The sequence below is a fragment of the Catharus ustulatus genome, chromosome 5 (genome assembly GCF_009819885.2).
Source record: "Catharus ustulatus isolate bCatUst1 chromosome 5, bCatUst1.pri.v2, whole genome shotgun sequence".
In the NCBI taxonomy this organism is placed as follows: Eukaryota; Metazoa; Chordata; class Aves; order Passeriformes; family Turdidae; genus Catharus; species Catharus ustulatus.
Genome location: NC_046225.1, coordinates 11,413,686 through 11,436,119, shown reverse-complemented (window position 1 = coordinate 11,436,119; position 22,434 = coordinate 11,413,686). Strand labels below are relative to the sequence as shown.

The 22,434-nt window shown below is 39.4% G+C and overlaps 1 protein-coding gene across 1 annotated transcript; it reads right to left on the bottom strand.

Moving 5' to 3' along the window:
* Nucleotides 1-1,076: 1,076 nt before the first annotated feature.
* LOC116996657 (glycerol-3-phosphate acyltransferase 3-like) lies at nt 1,077-21,886 on the bottom strand. Its single transcript, XM_033060534.1, has 13 exons — nt 21,821-21,886; nt 21,401-21,572; nt 8,141-8,213; nt 6,347-6,617; nt 5,895-5,969; nt 5,499-5,588; nt 5,104-5,197; nt 4,702-4,817; nt 3,957-4,012; nt 3,529-3,614; nt 2,770-2,898; nt 2,264-2,343; nt 1,077-1,825 (listed from the first exon to the last, which is right to left on the bottom strand). Exons 3-13 carry the CDS (start codon nt 8,166-8,168, stop codon nt 1,711-1,713), a joined length of 1,140 nt encoding a protein of 379 aa, XP_032916425.1. The 5' UTR covers nt 8,169-8,213; nt 21,401-21,572; nt 21,821-21,886; the 3' UTR covers nt 1,077-1,710.
* Between the last annotated feature and the right edge of the window lie 548 nt (nt 21,887-22,434).

Here is a 22,434-nt window from a genome sequence, read left to right as displayed (position 1 = left end):
GACATGTAACACTCATACACTCAGAGGTCTGAGCTTTACTTTTACACAGCTTGGAGTCATAACCATAATGAGGATCACACATTCCAAGGCTCCTCTTGATGAGCTGGAGAAGTGTTGCAGGACAGGAAAAAAAGGCACATCAATCTCCTAATTCCTTACAGAAGCAGAAAATTTATCTTCCAGCAGTTGTGCTTTATCTCTCCATATTTTCCCGTGTCTGGCCCTTTGTCTATTCAGTCTCCCATTTTACCTCTGAGAAGGAAGAAAGCACACAGCAGTGTGGGAAGAATGCTCTCAACACTTGTCTTACTGCAGTCTCTGCTAGCAACTCTCAGAAATCAGTCACACAGAAAGAAAATCTCCCAGTTTTAAACTCTGGCACACTGAAATAATTTGAGAGTTACCAGGATTTTCAACCACATTTCTTTACATTTTTATACCTAGAAAATAAATCAACAGCCTAAACAGCCATGAAAGCACATCTTAGTATAGGTGGGAGCAAGAAGACCCGTTCCATAGCAGGAGAGCCTGATGCAATTTTCCTTATTGCCTGGTGACTTTCCTTTTAATCTGGGTGACTAAAAAGGCAGATTCTTCTACTGATCCTCTGTCTTTTCTGAGACTTCAGCCAACAGGCTGCTGTCACGTAAACATTATTAACTCTTCTTACCAAGGTTTGTCTTAAGAGCACCTTGGCCAAAACTGCAGCTATCTGCGTGTGTTTTATTAGGGACATTCAGAGAGTTATAGAAGCCTGATCCATATGGGAGCCTCTTACCAGGAGAGCACATATTTTATACCAATAAATACTATAAGAGATGGAAATAGTCCCATTGCATACTCCTTAAGTGTACTTGCTCTGTTCCTAGAGGATGGGCTTCAGGCCAAATCCTCAGCCTTCACACTCAGTGGTAGCAAGCTATCCAGAAATAACAGCAACAGAGGACAGTGGATGTCACATCACAGGTTTTCTTTAATTTGTGTAAAGCATACAAACAGACTCAGAAAGGGATCTAACAAAATCACAAGATATTATTTAAAAAAAAAAGGATATTTTTTATTACACTGTCCTTGGCTGTGATTAATTTTACCTCACCTTCACACACCCTGACATCAGGGACATGCTGCCCTGAACACTGTTCTGCTCTTTGTCACAGCAGAAAACTTTCTACAATGCCATCCCTGGTCTTGTGACATGGAAGAGAGTCAACATCTGCTTTTTCCCTCTGACATCCAACACTTCCTCTCCAACATGCAATTCAGAAAACATATTTTGGTGAAATGCTTCATGTCTTCTGACATCAGGAGATCAGTCTCTAGAGCAACATGGTTACTGTGGCTCACAGGAATATTGCCAGTCTAAGTCCCTGAGAGAGTCTAGCAGTACAGAGGTGATTTATTACAAGTAACCATTTAAGTCCTCAAGGTATTGCAAGTATTTTAAAGTGGCATTTTAATGAACATAATTCATTAATTTTACTGTAGATTCTTTTCAGCATCAGGGAGAATTTTATTAGCATATTTTATGATTTCCTATTTATACAATTATAGTACTTTGCTTTAAATAAGGAAATCTTTTATGGTTTCCCTGCTGCGTCACATGCAAAATACCTTACAGCGACAGAAGGAAAACAAGTTGGGTTTAATACAAAACCATTCTATTTTCTGGTAGAGATAAGTCATGGAAAAATGAGATAAAATAAATAGCATTTAACAAACATTTCCATTTCCCACGGATCCATTTTCTAATACTATCTGGCAATATTTTTTCTGTTGCTCTTCTTTGAAAGACTCCTTGACCTTTTTCCTTTTCAGTCCCCCATCCCTGAAAGATACAGAAAAGAAACAGCTTTAAATTCACTTCAGGGTCCAAGACAGGAAAACATTACTATATTTAGACTGTGTAGTCAAAGCAGTTTCCACTCTTAATGTTGACTTTTGTAAGACAATGCTTAGTGATTTATACTACCAGGACTTACCACACCACAATGCCCTTCTTTTAACCCAGTATTTAACAGGCAAGTAATTAATTTCCATCTCATACTGCCTGCTGTCTAGATCCACTGTCAGCTCTGTTTCTGTCTATCTACTATATTATTATAATTACTCTAATGTAATTGTTCAGATAATAAAGTAACATTAATTGAGTCAGTCAATAAGGGCGATGGACTAGTGTGAACAAAGCAGGTTTTAAAGGATTCCATGCTAATGTTCCAGAATACAGAACACCTTGAAAAACAATTCCAGAGGTGGTGCTTCTTACCAAGGAAGCATAGACATTCCTGCCTGAGCAGCAATGACAGCCTTGACTCTGTCAGCAAAGTGAACAGCATCTTCTTCTTCCTGAAAAAAAACCATAGTTAATTGCTTTACAACACAGACATTTTCTCTGTGCCTCCTTAAAGAGATAGGTTTTTGTCAGACAGCAGGCACTGGGGTTTATGCCAGACCCACAAGCTGAATGTGAGCTGCAGAGCAGTTCCAGCTGATCCTGGTTTGCCACTATTTGGTGCCAAAAAAAAACTACATGGGAGGCTCTCTGGTTTCTGGGACAACCTCAAACAATACACAGCAGGAGGTCCCACACCTGGCCAGAGCAGGGGATCCATCCCACACAAATCCATGCTCAAAATTAAGACTGTAACATTGCTTCCTGGCCTCTGTCCATTAGGTGACCAGTAAAGAATCAGAACACCTTGTGTGGTAATGCAGACCTCCTTCCAGACAACATTTCCCAAGCACTTTGAAAACATACAAAAGAGAAAGAACCTCTTTGACCATCGGTGGCAGGTACCACACATTGCAGACAATAGCCCAGCTGGTTAACACGTTAAAACCATAGGTCATGATGGAATGCTTTGTGCTGTTCCAGAAGGCATCTCCAAAGCGGGGGTCATACTGGAAGATAAGAAGAATAAGCTGCCTTGGTTTAAATCACTTAAACTGCTCTCTTTTTTTGGCTACAAAGTCACAATTCAACCTATTAAATAAGGGGCAAATCTAATCACACCTCCTGAAAGCATCAGTAAATTCAGAGTAAAGCTCCAATATTTATTGCAAGTTTCTAACAGTTAGCCTTTACAAGCAATGACCCCAAACTGTGACAGATTTGTTAAAACACAACTATTGCAGAAGACTTATTCAAAATATAAAAACTTGTAATCTACATACATGCATACAAAGGTTTCCTTGACAATGCTCCTACCAATTTTAACAACTTCCATAAGATCAGGCTATATTATAGTTCCAGAAAAAGTAACTTATATTTCCAGATCTAGAATGACCTGGCTAAAGCTACTCAGAAAAACTTGAAAGTGCCAAGAAAACTTTAATCCTCAGAGTACCCAAGAGCCAGGACAGAAATGACATGTTTCCCACACTGCTTAAAACCACAACAAGTGCCTGTCTCTTGGTACTTTATGCCCACCAAACATTTCTCTTTTCAAGGCTTACACATGAACAGCTTCTCTGTCATGAGAAGCATTTGCAAACAATCCTTACATGTTTGGAAAACTGCAGTTACAGTACCTTGATTGCTACTGGATGGATGGTTCCTCCTACCTCAAAGCTTCCCTTCTTAAACATCATTACCGAGGTGTTGTTAATGCAGGTGCCTGGTCAGAATTAAAATAGAGGAAGGGCTTAATCCACTCTGAGAAAAGTATCAGGAAATGAATCCTAAACTGTCTTAAGGAGACTTAGTTATAGGAGAAAGTAAGCTTTAGTTCTGGAACATAATCCCAGAGCCTTGTATGCCTTCATTATGTTATATGCTAAAGCAAATAAACTTCATGAAACTTTGTAAAATACTAGAATCTGACTTTTAATATCTCCCAAGAGCTAATTAATTCTACAAACTAAAAACAAACACCTCACTTCCAAAGACTGGATAAAATAAACTGTACTCAATGGCAAGAAGTGAGAAAAGCAATAAAATCAATACAATTGCTTCCTACCTTCTGGGAAAATTAAAATGGGTAACTTGGCCTTATCTGCAATGTGTTCTCTGATTCTGGGGAGAGAAAATAAATATGAAGTATACACTGAAATTTTGTATTTGTCCAGTAATCTAAACATCCATTGCCTCTCCCATAGGACAAGAAAAGCCCTTGCCCATTTGCCCTTTGCCCAGTCAGTTGCTGCAGCTGGAATATGTTCTGGTTTCAGGCCTTTATCTCAGTATCTCTTGCTAGCTAAAAAAGTAGATTTTCTACAAAGCTCTTTTTTTTTTTTTAATCATTTTAAGCAGAGAATGGTGCTATCTAAAACATGTGAAAATAACTTCCCATATTTCACTGTGAATGCAGTCAAACTTTTCTTTAGACTGAAATATATTCCAAATTTCTAGTTTTCATGCTTTCTAGGTTCACAACATCCATTTTACATGAATTTAATGATTCACCACATTGAGTTAAGTGACAGGTCACTACCTTACTACATTTGCTGCATCCCTTAAAGCCACAAATATCACCACTTAGCAGATTACAGGCACTAAAATCTGTTATTTTCCAAGACAACTGTCTTTCCTACAGCTCAAGAGCATGGAGCTCCTCTTTGGCCTGCATTAAAGAACAAAATCAAAACACCATACATAACAAAAAAAAAAAAAAAAAAAAGACAACTGATGGCAAAAAAAAGACAGCACTGATGACAAATTACCAGACCTGATCAGACAATGAAGCAAACACCTCACTACCTTACTTTTTCCTCACCAGGTGACGGTCTTTCATTTCCGAGCGTTCAAACAAGACATGCTGAGAGGTTTGCATGCAGGATTTTTGAATAAGTCCCATAAGCCCTCCATGTACCTGGCCAACCTGAAAGCCCAAAACCAACTTGTTACAAAGCAAATACACACACACATTTAAATGATTAAATTCTAAACACAGATACAACCATTTCTAAGCTTACTGACAAATTATACCAATCCCCTTGGTCATAAATGTGCACACACTTGCCTGCATCTGGTTTTTTGCAGTCCAGAATGTGAGTTTGAATGCTGTCAAATCCCAATTTTTCTACCAGGAAGTTTATCCTCTTACCCAACACTACATCTATGGGTATCTCAACACTGCTGATATTTACCAACTGTCTTGCTCATACCAAGGAATAGCATCCATCACTGGCCAGGATTAGGACATCCAATGGAGTTGTGTGGTTGGCTACACAGATGCCTCCTCGCTGTGGTTTGTTTTCCCTGCAGTAACAACCATAAAAGTAATTAGTTAAAGTTTATTCTCCAGACTGCAGGCCCAATCAAGTGGCAAGCACTGAAAAACATCTAAATGATTGAAGACAGTAAATCATCTACGCACACCATGCCAATACACAACAGGAAACACTGGAAGGCATGTGAACATCCTGAGAGGGTCTGGATGATCCAAGCAGCTTTTTGGATCCAAGCAGTAATGGAATAAGAATCCTGCTCCAAAACTCGAGATGTTAAATGCTGCAAGAAACAAATTCCAGACTAACAAGGGCAAGGTGGCAGCACTCACCTGTTGTGGAAGTGAACAAGGCCACTCAGACATCGGATACCTAAGGTGGCACATATCATCTGGACCTGGTTGCTCAGCCAGCCTTTAACTCTAAAAGAAATGAAGCCATAAATACATTTCCAGTTCTGTGGAGTCACACATGCAATGAAAACTCTCTGAGTTACCCCCAATTGCTGTTACTACAAAGACCATACTAAGGCTCACACTTCATGTCTGCTTTCAGATGCCATTGCCATAACCCTCTCTCACAACACTCATTTTACAGGAGACAAAATTTTACAGAAGACAAAGTCACCCCATGATCAATCCCCTGGACTTCAGCAGAGTGTTTCAACTACCAGTTCAAGTCCTTAAATAAACACAGAAGAAATTGAAGGAGCCCTCAGCAACACTTACCTGCCATTTGGAAACTGTCCTACCACTGTAGTGGCCAACACCAGCAACAGGATGCTGAAAACAGACAAGCAGATGCTACAAAGTAAAATAATCTCAATTAAATGCCAAGAAGCCAAACTGGAGGAGTAATCAAGAAGGTATTCTTATCTGGCCCTTTGATCCACTTCACAACGCCTCCTTCCACCATTAACAGCATCTAACTAGCAACAAACCACTAGCTAACTAGCACACAAACTCTTTAATCCAGCTTTGCTGGATTTTTAAAGCAAATTAATTACTAATAAAACAAATGGAACATGGGAAATCTATTTTTTAACAGGATATTTGAGTTACATGGCTTCTTGCAAAGGTCATGCCAGGTTCTCCTTCCTGTACTAGCCAATAGTGCATTATTTCTCAACTTGTGTAAAAAGAACCATGACAAAAGATCCCACCAAGTCTGCCTGGCTCACCGGAAAGGCAGCAGGAGGCAATACCGAATGAGGATGCCAGTGACCCACACAGCAGCCAGTTTCCAGCTGCCATGGTGCAGGTTGGCATTGGTTCTGCTGAGGAGATTCCAGGACAGCAGCTCCTCGGAGGAGAACCGGCGAGTGACTTCATCTTCTGCAACTGCCTCACAGCCCTTCTTGGAGAAGTACATGACATCAGCAAGGCTGAAACACCCTTGGCACCGGCCAGCAACCTCCTCTTCCATGGGGGTCTCATCTCTCTGGATGATCCCTGCACGAGGAAATGAGCCTTCCTTCCACATGGTGAAATGAACAATATGGATTCCAAAGACAGTGAAATATACATGATTTTTAGAAACAGCTCTTCTACTCGAGCATCATAATGGCATTGCTATGCCTCATTTATGTACTGACAGATCATTCCACAAGTTATTTCTCTAATTCTATGTCATATAACTCCCCTAAATTGCTGAGGAAGGAGAAAAGGATTCTGATCCAGTTGCAAATAAAACCTTGAGCACAACATCTACTTCATTGGTGTTTACCAAATAACATAGGTACTCACACATAGAAATGTCAGTTGTACACTGCCAATATGGCAGATCCCTCCTGGTGCCCTGACTCAATTCAGGCAGAGTTTGTATGATAGTTGTTCTTGCTGCTGTTGATTAACTTTATTGTTTCTCAGCTGTAGAAGACATCTTCCTCTGCCTTTTTTTTTTTTTTTTTTGGTGGAACCTTCTATCTTCCCCATTCCTTTGTTAAGAGTCACTTCACTACCAAGAAGCTTGAAATTTCCTGGATTTCCCCCCTGCCCCAGACATACAAATCATTACACAGACCCATCATGCAGGAAGAATGACAAGACATTCTTGCTCTGCTATTTGTAAAATCACACCCCATAGGAAGACATACAGCAAGTCTCAGCTATCTGCTGAGGTCACTCTGAGACCAGATTCTTATCTGGCTGGTTACAGTGACTAAAATTCTCTTGGTTCATACCAGCTAACACTTGGGGTTTTTTGTTTGCCTCACCCCCGCACAGTAATTTGGTTTTTTTTGAGGGGGTGTATTGGATGACATTAAACATGCATGGTAAAAATACACTCAATTTATCTTGATCAACCTAACTCCCCCTGATCAGAATCACAAATCTTTCCTCCATTTGCACTTCAGTAAAACCTTCAACTCCCAGGAAACCATCAGACCAGAAAATCATTAGCTGACAAATCAAGCAGCCTACATGACTAATGACTAAAAATGGCACAAGTAAAAGGATAACTATGCGAGCTTAACCCACTCCTCTTTGGTCAAAGAAGAAAAGTAAAACAGCTGGGGAAAACAATTATTTGGATTTTACCCTCATGTCTAGGAAAGAGTGCAAATTGTAAGTGTGATTCATGGGATGCTGTAACTCTTTCACTTGAGAGACCCTAGATTTTTTGTATGCTAGGAGTTACAAGAAGCAAAAGATAACCATGCAAACCCATGTCAAACACTAACACTCATTCCTCCCAATCCTGTAAAGAGAAAGCTGATGAAGCCAGAAAGCAAAAAACACTTATGAAAACAGGGATGCTTCCCAAATGTTTATCAGCAATGTCTTTCTATACCCACACTAGTCTCAAATTCCTTTCATTCACAAAACTCAGAGATTATCTTTTTTATAACATGCTTATGTAGTTTTGTAACTTCAATGGATATTTGCTCATCAAAATCCTAAGTAAGATTGTTAAAAGAGTTGCCTTTTTACAAGATAAATAGTACTGTGTCCCCTTCATCCAGAGATCTTACCAGAGGAGATTAGATTTTCAGGTGCCATCGCCTTCTGCTTTTTTACTCCCTCCTCAATCTGCAGGGTGGCCCACTGTTCCCAAAACAAGAAAAGTAGATGCTGATGGTTTTCATTTTGACAGTTCCAGACATTCTGTAATTACTTAAGGTGAATTGTCTGAGCTTCTTTTACCCTGACAGATCTAGGATTTTCCCTTTTCAAATTCAGCATGAAGGATGCCTTGCACATCTCCTGTTCATTTGTTACATAGACTACTTTTTGCCATTTCCAGGAAAAATTGCTTGGCTCAAATTTCTTTTCAGGACACAGGCAGATGTTTTTTTTTCTGGGGGTCCAACAAACTACTGAGCTACCAATGAGACTCTATAAGATCCAATGTGTCCAAAACTCTCTCTTCGCCAGCTGGCTTCAAGCAATAGGATCATACAAAATAGTATCCCTGACATTACAGGCATGCCAGAAAAATAGATCTAAAAAATGGCTCTTAAAGAATAAAAGAGATTACCTCATTTTGAGGGCATTCAAGTTGTCTCTGACAGAAAACAGAGCTGGCAACATTTTGTACCAATAGTATTTCAGAGGATAGCAGCTTTGGTACCGACCTTTCATCCTCCCCTGTACTAATGTTTTTGAGTTTCTCCTTGTGTAGAGCATCATAAAACTCTCCCTTAGCAAAATCAAATATAAAAATATGCCTGGTTTTTGAAGTTTGCCTAGTTTTGAATGTTTTCATCATACATACATAGACATATAAATAATAGCTCTCTTAAGTACTAAAATCTGTCTGCATTTATGTCAAATACATAACAAAGGGCACAGGACACCTGAGAGCAGGTTCTGCTCATTATCAAAGGCTCAATTTATGCCTTCATCTGCTATCTCCAACAGATAAGGATAATCCATCTGCTTCATATAAACTCTTGCTAAACATTGTATTTCCCTGTAGCTGACATATGCAGCCACACAAGTCACCACAAAGCTGATCTCAAATAGTCTTCACTACATTACAACATGTCTCATGTGCAAACAACTATCAGCTTTTTGCCGCCCTTAAGTTTTGCATGCTCTCTACCAGCTCTCTCTGTAGTTATTAAAGTTAAGTCAGTAACAAAATGGACATTTTGCCTTGCCATAATTAGGATATTTTAGTTGCCCTTAGCTGACCTTTTTTTTTTACCAGCCATCATAAAAGAAAATCAAAAAGTGAAGGTAAAATAGGCTTTGATGCGTATTTTAAACTCCATACAAACTGTCTTTGATAACACCAAAAAGCAAACAACCCCCCTAAAAAGAAATTTAAAAACCTGCACCACAGACCATCATCTTGTCTATACTTCCCAATTATTCTCCTGAAAAGGTCAACAGGTACATCATCTCTCTCAATCTTTTGCAACACATGGAGAGTCATTCAGAATGGTGGAGCCAGGGGATGTCATGAAAACAGCATCCCACACACTGAGAAATGAAAGAACATACAGAACAGGTACAGGAACATTGCAAAAGAGAAGAAAGACAGACATGGCAAATTTAACCTCTCTACAAAATATTGCTAGTCCTCATGCCTCCCCCAGTATCCTCTAAGATAGCTGCATGGTATGAGGAGGAAAAAATATAAAATATAAAATATCTGAGACTGACAAATAAAGCCTTCTGCCTTAGTCTCTGCTTTCCTGCATTCTGTCTACCACTCTTATCTTGGTTATCATTGTCCTCCTACACAAAAAAGCACCTGTCAGCTGGCCAGCACTGCCAGAAATGAGCTTGCTCATACTATCCTGAAGAGAATATCCAGAAGAAGAGAATATCCAGGAGAATAAATGAGCAAGAGAAGTCAAAACCAACAAAATTTATAAAGCTTACTAGTAAATTATCAAATCTTGCCTCCTAGCACAGAGAGAGAGTAAGGCAAAAATGGCACACTAAGTAAATAGTCAAGGCTACAAAGGCAGTGTCCAAGGAAGATGAGGAAGAGCTTTCAAAGCCTGAACAGTTACACAGGGCTCATTAGCTTGGAAAAGAGCTGGCTGAGATGGATTAAGACAGGCATCTACAAAGTCTGGACTGGCACAGAACAGGTGCTTAAGGAACAGTTATCAATTTTCTCTCCTACAAGAACTGAGGTTTACCATGGGAAAGCTTTGGGCAGAGCGTGTGAGCAAGAAAAAAGACAATATATTTCCACAAACCATCTTGGAACACAAAATTTTCCTAACTCGTGGCTTGGCAAGGGAGGCTGAAGCACAAGCAGTGAGGAGGGAGTACAGCTGTACAGTCACCCAGGTCTTAGGCTTTCTGACACCTGTCAAAGCCATCTGTCTGGGTCAAACTCTGCACTAATTAACTCTGGAGTGGCCACTGTGTTGTTCTGCATTTGGTAGCATCTGTATAATCTGTTTTCAAAAATGAAATAAGGCTTTGTGATCACCATCGCCTTTGTATTGCACAGCGTTGAGACAGAGCTGTCACGCTGGTCTTTGTTGCAAAACTGTAATGAAAGGATGTTTTAAATACCTCACAAAAAAAACACAGATGTTGCAACTAACACAGAATTTAAGTATTAAATGTAGCAACTTCATTCCTACGTTTGCTGACTGAATGAGAACTCAGCCGTTGCGCTTTCCTCACTCCCATTTCTGAAGTGATGAGGATGTGAGGAGTCCAAAACCCCGCGGTTTATCCCACCTGCAATACTGAACACTTGACAGCTTAACTCCAACAGTCCATTTGTTTGAGCTTCCTGTAATTACATTCTAAACAAAATGAGGGTGCTCAATACTTCATTATATTAATTACTGTCTTCACAGGACATGCCATGAAATACAATGTGGAATGTTCATTTCCTGACATCTCATTTCTTGCAGGATTTTTCTTCCCTTTTCACTTTCAAGCACAGCTCAGTATTCCATTTTTCCATACTATGTAATAATTCAGTTTTGTCTATTTTTGCATATTTTGCTACCTTATATCAAATATTCACAGAAAATATTTTTGTAATCACTCATTATATGAACTTTTCTGAATCTTTCCCTCATGTGTGACAAAGGCTTTGGGGTAATTTCTCTATGTAAAGTCTTCCACTCTGGTAGCAAAGAGAAAAGGTTGGCAGGTTTTCAGCACAAACTAAAATCACCAAGATCAAGCACTTGTGACCTCTTCATCCAACAGTGGTTTCTGCCTGGCCTCACTTCTCCTTGCCCATCACAAACATGAACCCAGACCACATGGAGAGTGTTATTATGCTCAGCGTCTGAGAGGATGTGAGTGTCCACCCTCAGGCTGTGAAAAGGACTCACAAATCTCCTGGCTGCTCCATGAGAACTATGAAATGGGTTGAGAAGGGTTGGTTTGGGATAAAAGCACAGGTATAATTTGTTTGGGTTTTGATGGAGAGGCCAGCTAAGGATAACCATGTATTTAAATGCACAGCAGAGCATTTTTTCACCAGCTGAAGTGTCTGCAATATCTGCCATACTCCAGCAGGAGTTTACAGCAAGCTGCCTCCGTGTACAAGTGAGCTCTCAGTGCAAAAACTACTCACAATTTTCAGCTGGCTGATTTCTTTTTCTCAAGAAGCAACAGTGCAACAATGCTCCAATTTCATACAGAAGTTCAGATACTGAAAAACTTCAGAATTTTCTTGGCAAATAGAGCTGCAGCTGTTTCATGTATTTCTTTGTCTCTTCACAGGCCTCTGTGAGCAAGGCATAGATTTCATCCTAGCAAATGCATCTTTTGCAATCACTGGAGTAACATCCCTGGCACAGATTTGCTACTATTCTTATCTCCCACAGACTCCAGGACAGACAAAGCTCAGAGAAAAGACATTATTTACAAATCAAAATTTACAAGCGTATGTGGAAGAATAACACTAACAAAATCCAAACCACGTTCACCTCTATCATTTCCAGAAATATTTGAAGGGTAAATTAAGTGTTGTAGTAGTAGTAATAATAATAATAGGCCAATAGGCATGCAATTGAGAAACTGCTGTATTGAATGTCTTTTGCTATTACCTTATCCATATGTCCTCAAAAAAAACCAAAAAAAAACACCACAAAAAGCATCTGCAGACAAAACAAGTCACCCCAAATTTTCAAACCTTAAATCTTGCTTTTATAAAATGATTTATTTTCTTTCTAAAAGAACAAGTATAGAGATTCCTTGACAGAAAAACAGCAGAAGTCAAAAATTATTTCCATACATGATTACATCTTTGCCATTTATTCCAATCACCATTCACAGTGCTAAAACACTTCAGTGAAGTCAAGAAATCAGTGACTTATCTCATCATATGCCAACATTACTCATTGCTTAGTGATAGATCTGAAAACTTGGGTTTTATTCTGAAACACCTTTTTCGATCCCAACAAATAAAGCAAGATCTAAAGATGCATTTTCTTTGAAAACAAAACTTTTAAAATTATTTTTTTACTTTAAAGTCCTTGATTTCAGTCTCCACTCTTCTATTTTTCTCAAGTTGCCAAACATGGAGGAAAGTAAAACATGCTTTCCCTCTGCTCTGCTGTAAGAAACAGATATAAAGAAACCCCTCAGGTGAGAAGTTTTCTGTTAATTTTGCTGGTCTTCATAACCGACTAAGTCAAATGTAACACAGTGGAGAGACCAGCCATAGTGCTCAAGGTTGGATTTTTGCTGAAGCATCACCCAGTTGTTTGGCCCTTCCTAGAGCAGTGATATTCCTGCAATACAGTCAGTTGTGTGCTAATACATGACTAAGCATCTGCAGCATTTCCAGCTCAGCTCTCTGGGAAGGCATCCTGTTTCCCCATTCCAGAGGACAACAGGAACCACGGATGCTCTCTGTGCACCATCCCATTAGCAACATCACAGGAACACAGCACCACAGCTAGAAACCAGTCAACACCTCTCTGGGCTTTCAATGTCAGCTTGTTCATGTCTCAAACAAGCCTGCTTTAAAGCTGACTTATCCCAAGCTGCAGTTTTGGTATTCTGGTGGTATTCTGGTGAAAAAGCCCCAGGACTCTGAGAATAGGCCCAGCAATTCTATGCACAAGCTTTAACCCAGCATTTTCCAGTCCTACCCTTTCTTCCAAAGAGCCTAGAGGGCCACATTACAAGCAAAGGGGACCTAACATCCCCTCCATCCCTTCTCCCTCCCATTTCCCACCAAGATTGCTCTTAGCTACTCCTGTGGCACAATGAGAAGCATTTGATAGTACTTCAAAGAAAACCATTGGAGTTAATTGTAAGATGGAGACAGAGGCAGCTCCTTTTTTGCCCACATGACAATTAGAGAACAACTTTGAACAAAAGAAGAAAATGAGCCAGCCTAAACAGCAGTGCATGGAGTTGTGCTGTTTCTGTTATTAGCTGCTGTGGCAACAGGGAACTGGACACAAGAGGCTATAGCTGATCATGTAACAATTAACTTATGTATTTTTCAATACATTGATCCTCCACATTGTTAGCACAGAATTATCATGCTCATAACCTGTTACAAAAACTGTGGAGAGAAAAACACTTCATGTGCTTTATGAAAGAGAAGTGTCTTCTTATATAAAATACACTCTAAGTGGGTCAAACATCTCTTAAAGTTGGGAAATGCACAGGGGATAAAGCTCCCAGAAATTATTTTGATGCCCACCAACTGCAGCAGCAAATGTGTCAAAGACAGGTTTGATATGAGAGCAGCTCTTAATTAGGATATGAATAAGAATTTAATTAGCATACCACTGTCTGATTAAAAAATATTTCACATATAAAGGTCAATATTACATACAGCCACTGCAGGCAGTCATTGCCCCCTGACATCAGTATCGGGAAAAAAAAGTAACCGCTAAATTTTGCAGTCACGTGCACTATGCTAAATAATGTTCATACAGCTGAAGGCAGATACTGTCCAAGAGCTCTTAAACAGTATTAAAACAAATAAAACAAACAACCTCCTCAAACTCACAAACAAACAAAACTCTCCAAACAACAGCAAACAAAAGAGAATATAAGAAGAATAAAAGACAGAATTGGCAAGGTAGGATGGTCACGATATTAACTGTATCACACCGTTGCAGATGTTCTACTGCAAAACAGATTACTCCAATGGCTTAATAATAATAATAATAGCAACAACCACAGTAACATGTTTTCTGCCACAAGTAGAAGTATATTCACAGAAAGCAGGTTTATGCCAGAAGCACAAAGTTAATCTACTGGAAAATGAAAATGCTTCACTGTTCAATGTGATGAATTCACAGCACCTACTTCTGGCTAATAATGGATATCCAGAGTCAAACTTGAAAAACTAAATGGGATTCTGGCTTATAAAAAGCCCCAGAAACCTTTTACCGATAGAAGCGGGATCAGGATCCTAGCCATGACCTTTTTCTCTCTATAAAAATTACACTTTTAGAAGGTTTCACACAGATTCCTTAAGAGTCTTGTACAGCAGAACTTTTAACTGCTGGATACCCCAGATTTATAACTGGGTGAAGCAAACACATAGCATCAGTGTTCTTGCCTGGAATATTAATTCCATGCCATTAAAACAATCCAAATAAAACAACTGAAACTTATATACATCTAAAATACATGTTTTTATTACTTACCAACTCCCACAAACTAATAGATCTTTATACTTGTCATTTTACTTGCAAGTAGAATGTTATATATAAATATATAGTATTCTGTTTGCATGAAGCATTCTAACAAGCATGAACTGAAAGAAAATATCATGGAATCTCTACTTTAATCCCAAAACCCCTCAAACCAGTAGCAGATTATAAGTCAGCACATAACTAGATAGCATTAAAGACACTTCTCAAAAGATTATCACATAAAGTAAAGCTGCAAACAACATGCAAGTTAATGGATATTTTTTTTTGCTGACATTATGGCATTTCTATCAAATATAAAGATCTTTATCTTTTTATTAAACATGTCCTGTAGAAACACATACCTTTTGAACCCACTTCTCAACTTACCTCTAACACTTTAATTAAAATTTCCACATAGAAATGAGAAATCCCCAGTGACACTCGAAACACCGAAGGCAACAAAATTAATGCCACAAACAAAATCATCCAGATAGACAAAATCTTGCCTTCTGCAAGGCCATGGCCTTCTCTATTTTCTTCCATATTTGCTCCACCAAAATGCCAACCAGCTGCCTTTCTGAGAATATATGCTCATCTGTAGTGGAAAATCAAGCAAGCTTCAAGAGACAGGTAAATAAAAATCACACATTGTAAGAGCCAAAGCTGTCTCTAAGAGAAGGCTGTTGCTCACTGAAGACTGACACTACTGATACTCTCAGTGATAAGGTAATTTCTACCCTTTGTCCCGCCCTAACTCCACCCACCTCCTTGTAATCGATAAGCACTTGCTCACCACGGGAGAAGAAAGAAAAAAACATGATAAGTAATATTATATGTTAGATAATTAGATGCTGCCAATAAGGAACCTTGTCAGTGTGACAACTGGTTTTCACAAGGTGTCCTGCCAATAAATTACAATACAGAACTAGGTGGGTGTGTTTTTCAGACTGCCTAAAATCTTCTCTTCTAAATCTTATTAATGCATTATGAAGCATTTTTCCAACTGACATTTGCACAAATCTGTGATTTAATCAGATTTTTCTATTTCATGGTGTAATAACTGCCTTGTTTTGGTATTTGAACAAATGAATGAAATGGAAGCTTGACATGCAAGTCAGGCTTTTTATATTTTATTTTATTTTTTAATAACACATATGAAATGAAGATGCAAGTTTCAGCAGGCAAGGATTGACAATAAACCTGCTTCCTCCACTCTATCAGAAATTAGCCAAAAAGCCTGTATTACAGGGTTACAAAATACACTGTGGTGAAGTAACAAGCCATCTATCTTTGCACCTATTCGACTACAGAATTGAAATGCAATACATAACCCTGTTTCTCCTTCTAGCCTATCAAATTTCAATAATTCAATTCGGTATTTTTTACAAAATAGCCAGGTCAACCCTTTACAGCCACCCTTCTTGGGCCTTGTTGTGTGCATCACAGATGATACCAAGTGAATCACTCTAGAACTTAAGGAGAGCCCAGCAGCTGCTCGTTTACTACCTTCCCACTGAACAAATTCACCAGTCTTGGTGGAATGAGCATTTAGGGCACAACTTCCAAGACCATGACATGCCACTCCACAAAAGACCTTCCCTTTGCCAGTACTTCCCTTGGTGTGTTTGAAGCTGGGCCTGTCCTTTCAAAATGATCCTATTCCCAAGCACCATGGCTTGGTTTGTGTTGTGGAGCAGCTGGATTCCCTAGAAATGGAAGCAGCCCCAAAGATGCTGTGTAAAATGTGCACCCAACACTGTCCAGGCAGTGAGAGAAGCACAGCTGTCAGAAGGGGCTGCACCACCTCTAGCTTACAGCACACACCCAGGCATCAGCAGGCACACTCCTGACACTTGCAAGCCCCTGTGAATCCATGGCACGCTTCTTATGCCACACAGTGAGTGGAGTAGCTTCAGATTTGCTGCTGCATGGCATCTCTCAGGTCTTTCAAATGACATTGCAATCTTTTCCAGCAATATAACTTCTCTTTTGCATCTTTTCATTACTTAGCTTCCTTACCTTCTCTCCCCTTGCAGGCCACCTTCTGAGCTTTCTGTTCCCTCTACCAAACCTCACTGGTTTGTTTTTTAAGAGTTTCTGCCTTCCCAGTGCTCTTTCTCTTGGTGAAAACCTTAAGTCCCTCACTCTCCACCCTGCTGCTGCCAAGTACACCATTAAACAATATTTCTCACCTGCCCCGCCAAAGGGCTTGTCCAGGAAAAATGCTCCATTGTAAAACAGCTTTTCTTACCTATTTTTCTTTAACTACCCTTCCTTATTCTCCTTTCTGTCTCTTCCTCAAGTGGCATGCCTAGCTAACACACATTCCATAGTGTGGCCCGTGATGGAGAGTGGAGGAGAGGGCGTTGATCCACCTGGCAGCACCTGTGAATAGCTGCCATCAGCCTCGGCACAGGGGATCGGTATGCACACCGTCTGGGCGCTAAAAACCCCGTGGGCGGGAGGGTGGAGGTAATTTCTGGGACCTGATTTGAGGCAGGAAAGGTGGGCAAAATGAAGCATTGCAAGGAACAGGAAGATGTGGCGACTCGCTTGGTGGGATGCCTCAGCAGTAAGTTTAGGCATGCTAAGACAATTTCTTAAGAGCAGAAAAGGAAAGACAGACTTCCCTAGCTTGGGTGGGAGGAAGAAGTTTCCTCTCCTGGATAAGGGAGAATTGTTTTTCATCCTGTGAAACCATATAAAGAAAGAACTGACAAGTTTCTAGTAGCCTCTCTATTGAGGTGGTCAAACCATCTACCCAAAGGTATTACAAGATCCTTATAGTCAAGGCTCTTTTTACATTTATTCTTTGCTTTATCCATTTTGTACCTTCCAAAATAATGAAAACCATTTCAATGGTCTTGCTATTCTGTTACCATTGATGTCACATGGTTTGGAGAGAGAAAGAAGCAATCAAACACACAAACAAAAAACCTGCACCTTAGCCACCCAGATTGGGAATGACACCAAAGCCAAGGAGATTCTTCATGTCTATCTATTAACAGTACGGAATAAAAATTCTAATTCAATGGAAAATAGTCCCAAAACCCACTAAGGGATGAACCTGAATGCTGGAACTTGTCCAACCATGACCAAGGAGTTCAATCTTGCTAAATTTCTGCAGAAAAATGACCACCAAAGCTCCTAAAGCATCTGTCTGCTCTCGAGACCGTGAGCATAAAAACAACTGAGACATGTTGGTCTAAGCACTGCATGTCTTAACTCCAAAGCACTTGAGACTGCTGTAGAAGTGAATATGGGTTTGAGTTTTATCTCTGCCCTGAATGAAGATAATGAATTTGCTCATGATGTGAAGAAGAAAGGAAATAGTTTATTTCTTCAGGCAATTCATAACACAGCTTTGGTCAGAAATTTGATACGTTTTTTTGCACCTCATCACTACTATTATTATTATTATTATTATTATTATTATTATTATTATTATTATTATTATTATTTCAGAAGAAGAACCATGAAATGCAATTTTTGTCGAATTCCAATGTGAGTCAACACATCCAACACCAAACTGAATAACTACAGTTTGTAATATGGCTACATAAACTTCGTCAGCAAAATAATTTCTTTCAGAATTAGTTCTGCCATCCACTGACTAAACAGTGCTTCTGCATGTCATTCTTCTGCCCTTTTTGTCCGTCTTACCAGCAGCCAGCCTGCTTCAATCACATCTGTTTTAAAGCTGTGAGAGAGGCTTTATCCAAAAGTGGGAAGGTATTGGAAATAATTCAAATAAAAATGCAGCCAAAGAATGCAACACTCATTTGTAAGGTCCAGTAAAAAATAGCTGATGAATTTATACCAAATAACCACAAGTACGTTTTTTAAGATGAAGTACCCCATGTGTCAGGAAAAGCCACCAGAAAATGTGCAAAACTCTCTGTCCATTTGGAAGAATGGAATCTAACTTAGAAGAAATCTATGTGGGTGACACAGGAGGAATCCAAAAGCAAAGTTCTCTTTAATTTAACAAACTTCAAACTGACACCCATAAGCATAAGAAATTCACTTGAAACAATTCCTGGTCTCCTAGGGAAATGACGAGGAGATGGAATGGGCATCAGCTGCCCACTCTAGCTTCTAGATCCCTTGAGGTCATTCTACTAATTTCATATTGCAAAACATCGCCTATTGCCTAACTGCCAGTTGTTGGAGGGAACCGGAATTACGACCCATTTATTTTTTCAGTGCAAGAAGAAGCAAACACAGCACTGACCTGTGTCTGTCTGTAGTGTCTTACATGGAAGGGTTAAATCAGGTATAAACAGCCCTTTCCTGCACAGCAGTGCTTATACAGCAGTCAGGTTATAAGCAGGTTCATATACCCTGTGAACAGATAACAAACTGCACTGGGAGCAGCTTTCAAGAAGTGATTTTGCCTTCCCTCTGATACACAGGGGGAACACAGCCTGGAAAAAACACTTTCCATGGTCTTCAAAAAGAAGGAATCACACAGTCACAGAAATTTGGCAACCACTCTTTCCAGGTATGCTTCCTTGCTGTCCAACAGTAACCATGCCAGTGACTCCGAGGAGAGTCTGCAGCCTGCCTTTCTTGTACCACCTTTCTTATCAGACCACCCAAATATCTCATGTCCCCAGCAGATACTGCTCCAAAACAGCACTGACCCATCAGCTTCAGCCAGGTGGTGCTTCAGGTGCTGAAGTAACACACTCCCTAAGGGTTAACAAAGAGCAATTTCTACCTGAGGCAAATGACAATCATCATTACTGGCAATCAAGGTCAACCTTCTATCACTTGATCCTTTTTATAAGAAATATACAAGGTGTAATTTTTACCTGTTTGGAGTAGCAATATTGTCAAAAGCTGCTTGCATCCAGGGTACAGAAATGCACCCCAACATTGCCATTAGGCACAGGAAGATGTTACTATTGCTAAAATTATTCTTCTGACTCCAGTTGTTGGGCTCCCTGGTACCTCTCTGTGAGTTTTGCCAAGCTACAAAGCAGACTGATCTATTTAGAAAAGCCTTGTAAGTCTATGACACAGAGTCAGATAGCAAACCTGGGCTGATTTAACTTCCAGGGATACCAGGACTATGTTTTGCAGGATAAGAAACTCTTCAAACAGGATTGATCAGAACATTCTACACCCCAGTAATTCTCATGAGTATACTCAGAATGAAATCTACTAAGAACATCTCCTTTCCAACTAAACTTTAACCAGCTAAAACAACAGCAAAAAGACATTTTTAGTTATGCTTATGTCTCCTCAGTGTTCCAACCTAACATTTATCAAACTCCTTACCTAATTGCTACTCAAGGGTGCAATAATCTCTGGTTGTTTTGTTTTGATATTTATCAAGACTGAGGTTCATGCTTTATTTGTGGAAAATCCTCCAAAAGACCAGAATAACTTTAGAGGTCACCTCTTGCATGGTAAGCAGTGTCAGGTGCAATATTTATTTATGGAAAAAACACTGCCTGCATGCATTGAAGCGCAAATATGTGCTCCTCTGCACTCTCACTCTAACAGTTAGCTCTTTAGGTCACTACAGATTTCATCTATGCCACCAAACAGGAGAGTGTTTATATCTGACCACAGTAAGGGTGTGCTAGCTACGCTTTATCTTTAGCCATCAGCAGATGAATTATGAAAACAATGAAGAAGTATCTTTAACTACTGTATCACTCGTTGTATGAGTGTAACACATTTAGCTCTGACCACAGAAGCATTATTGTTTCCACACAAGTTAAATTCAACAATTACAGAAAGTTATTTATTGTATCCTATGGCTTACAGCAGGATTGAGTCTTTGTATCTGAAAACAGGGAAATCCACTACATGTTCTGATTACATTTGTAAGCCTCAGCAATGTATAAATACCCATCTACAGGTTTTGCATGGCTGTCAATACATACCTCATATGTTGTCCACATAAATCTTGTATATGGTTTGTGTACCTTTGACACAATGCAATAAATTAATTTGTCAATGCCTAACACTTATTGCATTGATTAAATGCACACAATTTTCTCCCAGCTCTGGCTTAGGAGTGACTTCAAGGACAGCACAGGGTCCTTTGGGAGAATTCCTGAATTGGGTCAGTATTTCGTATCCACTTTCAACGTTTTCTCCCCAAACAGCTACAGAAGCTTGTCACAGCACCTGTTCTTGTTGTCTCTACCACAGCAACATGGTCCATAATGGAATCTTTTGTTGTAATATATCCCTTTAGATGCATTGTACTTGTTACCCATTTGTTTAATATCACATGGTCTGCATTGCAAGAAATTGCAAAATGTCCATCATTCTGTACCATCCAGTGACTTGTCATCCCCTTATTCAGATCATTTATGAGTGTGCTAAGAAATGAAAGTCTTACCTGGTCTCTCTCTCCACTGCAACAATAGTTAAGAATCACAGCAATTTTCCCTTCTAAACACTGGCATCATTCATACATATTTTAAATAATACTTAAAGAATTTTATTTAAATCTAAATATGCCAAAACTTACCACTCTCCTCCTAGATCTTGGGAAAAAAGTAAGGGAAAAGAAACTGTACTGAAAATATAAATTTTATATGCAATCTAAAAAAGTATATGTGAGCCCTAGAAAGCATAGAAATACCTCTTGAAAGACTATAGGTCCATACATCCTATTTCAAGAGTCAGGTAATTAACATCTAAGGCAAAGAATGTGCTTACCTATAGTCCTGATGAAGGATGAAATCAAAAATTTGCTCTCCTGAAGTAAAGGAGTAAATTTCCTGTGGCCTTTAGACCAGATGACATCTCAAATAATGTTGTCACTTGTAACTCTCTCTTCCTGAAATTGTTTTCTAGGGCTTTCTTCTGACTGATATACCAGGAACAGCTTCTAGAATGGGAAAAAAATAAGGTTACTACAAGTATTTAAAAGAAGTAAGATGCAACAATTCACCAAATACAAAACATGCATTCTGCAAACAGTCTTTGTCTGAGGAAGAAGTGGTACAAGTTACTGCTGTCAGCTCATTATTTAGCATTATCATTTCATTACATCCTTATCACATTCTATTAGGTTATGAACTCAGAAGACTCTCCCCACATTCTCAAAGAGTGCAGTGCACCTCCAGACATACTCACAGCTGCATGTCCTGTTTCCAAAGGCTCAGCTTTGGTATGCACAGGAGCTCATGCCTTTCATACTGCAGGCTGGCATGACACAATCCTCCTACTCCAGAGATAGGAGCTTGCTCCACCCTCACTCACAGTGGGATGATGTGGGCCTGGCAGCTCAGTTTAGACACTGATATTTTGGTGAAAGCATCAAACTAAAGTTCAGTGCAGCTCAGCGTGGTGCTTCCATCAGCACAGAACCTGCCCTTCGGCCCAGAGCTTGCAGGCAGGGGACTGGGAGCAATGGTTGAGGACAGGACAGTGTGATTCATCCTCAGGACATACCCTTGAACTGCCCCTAAATTCTGCATTCTTTGTAGCCAATATCAATGGGCATCCTTCTTCCCAAGCTTTGTTATGTGATAATTGATAAAAGATTCACGTTAATCATAAAAGTATTGGGGTTTTATAAACCAGAATACTAAGGTCTGAAGTGAAGCATGGACACTTGATAGAGGAAAATATTATTAAATCATTCTGTTCTAAATCCCCCTGTTATGAATATCATGTTTTCTAAATAATTTGTATTTACTACCAGTTTATAAAATTAGACTTTCCGATAGATTTTGCAAAATCAGACT